Below are 7,608 nucleotides of genomic sequence, written 5' to 3'. Positions count from 1 at the left end.
GGGAACATTATTAATGCAAGCAAACAAAGCTTCCATCAATGAACATATGTTACTTGAAGAAGGAATGTCAAGCACAACAAATGAGGGAATCAATGTGGCATACATACCTCACCTTGCTGAAGAAGTAGTTGATTTTATAATTGAAGACAATTCAAAAAGAAAAAAAAATTGGAGGAAATTGAAATAGTAATATCTAATTACAGAGTGAACAAAATAGAGCAAGGACAAATTTACAAGGACAAGAACACAATCAAATCAGCTCTTAGCTACCATGCAATGCTACATAACTTCCAGTTCAAAACAAAAAGATCAGAACCGAGAGAGTACCTGGTTACCTGCGCAGATGACACATGCAGCTGGTTTGTGAGAGCTTCTAAATACAGAAATCAAGATTTATTCAAGGTACGAAAATGCATTCCTAATCATACTTGCTCTGTTGAAATTGTTATGGAGGATCATAGGCAAGCAAAAAGCATCATAATTGGGGGATTAATAAAGAATAATTACAAGTCAATCAAAAGAAATTATACTCCAAATGACATCATGAATGACATGAATGATGACTTTGGAGTAACCATGGGATACACAAAAGCATGGAGATCAAGAGAAAAAGCTTTGCTTCGAGTAAGAGGGAACCCCGATGATTCATATCAAAAGTTGCCAATGTATCTTTACATGTTGAAGCAAGCAAATCCAGGAACAGTAACACATCTACTCACAGACAATGAAGATAGATTCAAATACCTGTACATAGCTTTCTCTAACGCAATCAAAGGTTGGAGATACTTGAGGCCTATCATTGTTGTTGATGGAACTTTCTTAAAAAATGCATATGGCGGCACCCTATTTTCAGCATCAACATTAGATCCAAACAACAACATTTTTGTCTTGGCTTTTGGAATAGCAGACTCAGAAAATGATAACTCTTGGCTTTGGTTCTTCTCCAAACTGAGAGACACATATGGAGAACCCGAAGGTATGGTAGCTTCAATTATATCATATGGTTTACATATAAAAAGGAAATGGTTACCCAAACCCAATACACAAATACATGCTATTTCTTTTAGTATCTTATAAAAGTAATTGGTTACCTTCATAGGATTGGCTATTGTTTCCGACAGACACAAGAGCATAGAGAATGCAGTACATATAGTGTACCCAAATGCGTTCCATGGAGCTTGCATGTATCACTTGCTCAATAATTTGAAAAGCAAGTATGGAAACCATGGAGAAGAGCTACAAATGAATTTCATTGCAGCAGCAAAAGCATACACAAAAACAGAATGTGAACACTACATGAGAAGCATTGATAGACTTGACAAACGCATTAGACCCTATTTAGAGAAAGCCAAGTATGAAACTTGGGCAAGATCATACTCACCAACAAAAAGATACACCATGATGACATCCAACATCGCAGAATCGCTCAACGCTGCACTAAAAGCTGCAAGAAATCTCCCTATTGATATCTTGGTTGAATGTCTTAGAAGTTTGGTTCAAAAGTGGGTGTGGAACAATTCAAATAATGCAAATGGAACATTCACAAAAGTGTCTACAACAACAGAAAAAGAGTTGAGACATGACATTGTTTCAAAAATGAAGTATGAGGTATGCAACTAAACTTATTCTTACTATTCTTTTATTAGACAATGAATGGTAACTAGTTACCTTATGTAACAACAAAAAAAACAATAAACTACACAGAGTGGGAACAGAATACCTTCAACGTTAATTGTACATAAATGTTTATTATTTTATTTTAATTCATGACAAAACTATTTTCAGGTCTTGCCTTTCAACCCAATAGAATATCAAGTTCGTGATGAAAAGGGGATCGATTTCACAGTAAATATACACAACAGAACATGTACATGTAATAGGTTTCAAGAAGATGAAATGCCTTGTGGGTATTCAGTAGCTGTAATTGCAAAGAGAAACTTGGGAGTGTATGATTACTGTGCAAAGTTTTACAAAATAGAAACTTTGAAAGCAATGTATGAAGAAAATGTTCATCCTTTGCCCCATAAAGATGAATGGAATCTCCCACAACACTTAGACATAGTGGTGCTACCTCCAAAGGTAACAATCCCTGCAGGAAGACCAAGAAATAAAAGAATAAGATCAAGAGGAGAACCAAAAGTGATAATCACCAATGGTAAATGTGGCCAATCAGGACATAACAGGAAGACTTGCAGGAATCCTGTAATGCCCCGGATTCCCTAATATGGTTTAATGGACGAATTAGTAGGCCGGGAGGGCCATAACTGTTTAATTATGCTATTTAAATGTATTTATGCATGTTTATGAGAATTATATTATTATATAATGTTAAATACATGCATGTGGGTCCACATTTGTTTACAAGGGGTGTTTTGGTAATTTGGCCCGTTGAGGGCATAATTGTATACTTGATTGCATGTCAATGATATATTGTGAGACCACATTATAATGTGGATTGGTTTGAGTATTTCGGCATGAGACGATCTTTAAACATGATTTATCGGTTTGGTCATAACAGGTTTGAGCTCAGGGCTCGGGGTGAGTCTCGGGGTGGTTTTTAGTGATTAGAACGTTATCAGGGATAATAGGGTAACGGGATATGAATCATTGGAGTTTGAGGATATTGAGATTAGCGGGAATCGGGAAGCGTTAATTATGATTAACGGGATAAGCGGAAAGTACCAATTTTACCTTTGAAATGGTTTTAGAGGCTTTAAGTAACTCAAGGGTAATTTGGTCATTTAAGGGTGGATATATATGACTTAGGAAACTTGTTGAAAGAGATCAAAACAGGGGCAACCTTCTTCCTTCTCGTACACTATCTTCCCTTCATTCTTCCTTTGGTGTTTTTGAGTTCAAAGTGGGGTTTCAAGCTAGGAAATTCAAGGGTTGAGTTAGTGGACTAGATTCAGCCATAGAAGGAGGTTCAAAGCAAGTTTTAAGGTGAGTTTTGATCATTAAATTCAAGTTATTCTCTGTTTTCTCTTTTAGTTTTTAGTTCTTGAATTTGATGTGGGAAGTGAGAATCAAAGGGAGTTTTTGTGTTGTTTTGGTTGGGATTTGATGAGGGTGAGCTAAGGGTGTTATTTGGGGGTTTAATTATATGTTTGGAGGAGGTTTTATGATGATTTGAGGGACTGGTTTGAGAGAAAAGAGCACGGGGGAAAAAACTGGTTCGTGTGGCCGACTTAGCTAATCTGGGCTGAGCGCCGCGGCGCAGCAGGGGTGCGCCGCGGCCCTTGGCGTCTGGCAGGGGGGAGTCCCTCTCTGTTTGAGGGCGCGCCGCGGCGCAACAGTAGGGGAGGGCCGCGGCCCTTAAGGCCAATTTTGCCAAAATGTGGTTTTTAGCTTGGGGATTCAAACCTTAGGCCTCGGGGTTGGACCTAGTACCCGGTTGGGTAGTATTTGATGTCTCGGGGGCTGGGATTTGGTTTGGGAACCCTCAGTTATCATTTTATTAATGAATCCTATAATTTGGTTATGACCAGGTGACCGTCAAGGAATTTAAAGGTTGATCGTTCTCAGGGGTCGTTCATATAATAACTTTTACTTGAACCAGAGGTAAGAAAACAGTGTATGGATACAGTTGCACCCTGTATATGTATATGACATGCATGGTTTGTTATTAAAACATGTTGGTTGATATATGTGGACTTGGAATGCATATTAAATGCTAGTGAACGCTGATTATCTGTTTATGGCACTGACTAGTCAGGGACCGACTCTAAAGTCGATGATCACGTATTGAATAGCTCCATGGCATTAATGCGGGACCGACCCTAAGGTCGAAGAACTTATAAGCACTTGCCTGGTCTAAGACTAGATGTTTATAGCCAGGGTATATGACCCCGATGACTGTTTGTCACGTGGCTAGGGGACGCTGTCCATAGTTACGACTCTATAGTCGAGAGGAAGGTTATGTTGGTGATTAATCACCATGCACCTGTCCTGATCCAAACTTATGAAAGAACCACTTATCAGTTAAGCCCTGGTGACCCTATAGTCACATGGCTAGAGGGAGCTGTGCTCATTATTGTGACTTTTGGCTATTGTCACCTATCTGTTATGGACTGATAGTCCTGAATCGTTATTATAATCATTGTTGATATTATATCATGCTTTATTATGTTTTCTTGCTGGGCCTTGGCTCATGGGTGCTATGTGGTGCAGGTAAAGGGAAAGAGAAGTTTCACCAACCCTGAGTGGAGTGCTTGGGCGATTTTGTGTACATATTGGGCCGCCTGACCACCACGGTCAGGGAGTTCTCAAAGGGACTAGGGGTTTATCCTATTTTTTCCGCTTAGGCCGGCGGGGTTTGTAAATTTGAAACAGTAGCAACCCTTTTGTATTAAGAACAACTTGTAAATGTTTTGAAATGTTCACGTGGAGCAGTTTATTTACTTAATGAAATGTATTCTTTCTTTTATTGGTTTTTCACCTTAACCTGATAATAAACCTTAGATCACGTTTTTAACCAAAGGACTCGGGTAGCGGGTCAAATTTCCGGTTCACTGTTCACCGTAATTGTTCTGGGGTAGCCAGGGCGTTACAAATCCACCAATTGACAAGGCAAACAAGCAGAAAAAACAAAAGCCATAGCTTGATATATTACAACAAAACAACCATATCATAGCTTCATTCATTAAATGAGTGACTTTCATATTAATACATTGTTATTGAGTATTATAATAACTCTGTTACAAATTCAAATAAATTGAATGATTACACAAAGCATATAAGATTCCTTATAGAATAAATTGTTGGTTTTTTTGATGTCTGTCAAATATTTATGCAACCAACACCATGAAAACATGTTTTTTTTTTAAATTAAACATAATATTCTGGGTAATGTAACCAGTTACCACTTTGTATATAACATGATGACCCAGCTGGGTACCTGGTTATTATATCTCAATTGCTTTGTATATCACAGTTTATTTAAAAAAGTTGAATATTATTATATATAATTATTAAACATGAAATACAAAAAAAAAAAAGTAGGTACTTTGATCTAACATTTGCCACAAAAAAAAAATCAAAATCAACAAACACCAAAAGTAACCAGTTACCCCTTGTATAAAAGACGAAGACTAAACTAAGCACCTGGTTACCATTAAAATATCTCTGTTGCTTTAAAAGTAGAATATGTATAAAATATAATTATTAAACATGAAATATAGTAAAAAACAAACAAGAGAAACTGGGTACTTTGATCTAAAAATGATCACAAATAGCAAAAACATCAAGCACCAAAAGTACCTAGCTACACTTTTGTATATAAGACAAACACCAAACAAAGTACATGGTTACCATTAAAATATCCCCAAAAAACTAAGTAAATATATACAAATAAATAACACAAAAAAGATCAAAAGATATATATAATATTCTTAAGTAACCAAGGTCTTACAATAGTACCAATTTAACATATACAAGTATCAAACTAACTATTAGTAATCATTTCCAAAAGTCAAATATCATTTTCCAAAAGCTGATCTGGTCTAGAGTATAGAAAAAATAAAAAAAGTCTAATATCCTTTCCTAAAGCTTCCTAAATAACCTATGCAATAGTCTTAAGTGAATCTATGCAGCAGTCTTCCTCCTCTTCTGCTTCCTATCCAAAAGTTTTTCACTAAACTCATCGCTAGTCAAATATCCATCTTCTTGTTTCTTCTTCCCATGAAAATACAAGCTAACAGCAATATCTTGGCGAAGCAACTGAGCATCAATTTCTTTTGGCATCTCATTCTCCTTTCCAAGAATTAATTGCTCGGCAAAATACGTTGTAAAAATCCCAGTCGCTGCAATATTACAAACACATAAAAAACTAAGAACATAAAAACAAAACCAGAAACAAACAAGATAAATAAACTAAAAAAAAAAAAACTCACCAATCAACTTGTTGAGGAATGCCTCTAGCAATACTCAATTGCAAAGCATCATTCTCAGCAACATCATAAGGAATTACTAGAAACTGCCAAAATTTTCATGCATTATCCTTTCTAGCTAAAATAAATAAACAAATACAAAAATCACATTTAATAAAAAAAAAACACTAATAATATTCAGAAAAGTTCATATGAATGCTGTAACATAGACATAAAACCAACTTACATTGACTGGTAGTTTATACAAGGGTTAGTTTACAATAAATTGAAGTAGAAACTAAGAGAATAATATTTTTTTAAAAACACCTACAAGAAAACAACAACATGAGAGCCCTCAGATCTTACTACAAAATTTTCAATCACATCATCCAAATGGCTTAACGCTAATGCCACTACAACGACCACCAAAGACATTCACCACAATCACCTTAAGATGGAGATCATCACCATCAACAACAACAATTAAAAAGAGTACAGATATGTGCACACAAAATATGCACCACAACATTACACATTGATAGGGCATTGGTAGCTTACTGTGAGTATCAATGATGGTAGGAGCAGAAAGATGGAAGATCAAAATGAAAACTCATTGCAACAAAATGCCATCAAGAATTAAAAAGTTTAGATAAATGATTGAGGAGCCAAATATAATATAGCCAAAAAAACGATTAACTTCTACATAGTAGAGGTCAAATACAAAACCAAAACCTACTGCTTGCTTTGGTTGATCTTAGTCTTTTCTTTTAAATATTCATGTTTGTTTATCCATGTTGTTTTATAATGCTACTTGTTAATAAGATATGTTATTGAAGATTTGTCTAATGACAACTAATGATTATCTTTATTATTAGTAAATAGAAGTTCTCAGATCTCATAGCTAATCTGGTCATTAACAGTACACAACATGAGAATCTTCATTATGAGCCTTGCTACACTGTCCACCCACCCTATGAGAGAGATATAAATATATATATATACACACACACACACACGAGTATTGCTACAAGGCACCATAGAGAAGAGAAGAGAGAGATAGAGTGTAGGATATATGTAACAAGGCTCATGATGAAAACCATGGAACTGCTTCCCACAATGAGTTTTTCCATCACAAGTCAGAAAACACTTAAATATTGAAACCTAAAATACCACATAAACAATATCTTGACCTATCACGGGCCCTTTTCTTGCAAGCAAGTTATATGTAGAGACATTCTAATAGGCACTCAGAGATTATAAAGTAACTGTGTGTGTGCGTGGGTGATGAAAACCAGAAGGATATATAATCATAATAAATGGAAATACAAACGAACAGGAACACATCCTTACACAAATGGCAAACCACCAAACACCTCTGCTCAACGACCACCGTTCGCCTGCGACGACCACCATTCGCTTGCCACGACCACCGATCGCCAATGCCGCTCGGCAACTGTTGGAGAAGAAGAAAGGGCGAAACCCTTCGGTGAAATCAAACAAAATAAAAAGGTAAAAAAGTGAAAAGTAAATATTAACTTATATAAAATAAAATTAAAAATAAATAATAAAAAAACTGAAAAGATAATTTTTTTCACATAATATAATAACTTAAATAAATAATTAGGAAATTACATAATAACCCTTCTACAAACGAAATTACATAATTATCCTTCTACATTTATAAATATAATTAGAAATTTAACTATGGCATAATAATGATTTTATACAAAAATATGGGGAA

The 7,608-nt window shown here is 35.6% G+C and overlaps 1 protein-coding gene across 1 annotated transcript; it reads left to right on the top strand.

Moving 5' to 3' along the window:
* The first annotated feature begins 543 nt into the window (after positions 1–543).
* Positions 544–2,223, top strand: LOC133790278 (uncharacterized). The gene is made up of 3 exons (XM_062227910.1): positions 544–976; positions 1,100–1,608; positions 1,786–2,223. Exons 1-3 carry the CDS (start codon positions 544–546, stop codon positions 2,221–2,223), a joined length of 1,380 nt encoding a protein of 459 aa, XP_062083894.1.
* The last annotated feature ends 5,385 nt before the right edge of the window (positions 2,224–7,608 follow it).

This window comes from Humulus lupulus, chromosome 1 (genome assembly GCF_963169125.1).
Source record: "Humulus lupulus chromosome 1, drHumLupu1.1, whole genome shotgun sequence".
Lineage (NCBI taxonomy): Eukaryota > Viridiplantae > Streptophyta > Magnoliopsida > Rosales > Cannabaceae > Humulus > Humulus lupulus.
This window is presented reverse-complemented; position numbering and strand designations above follow the sequence as displayed.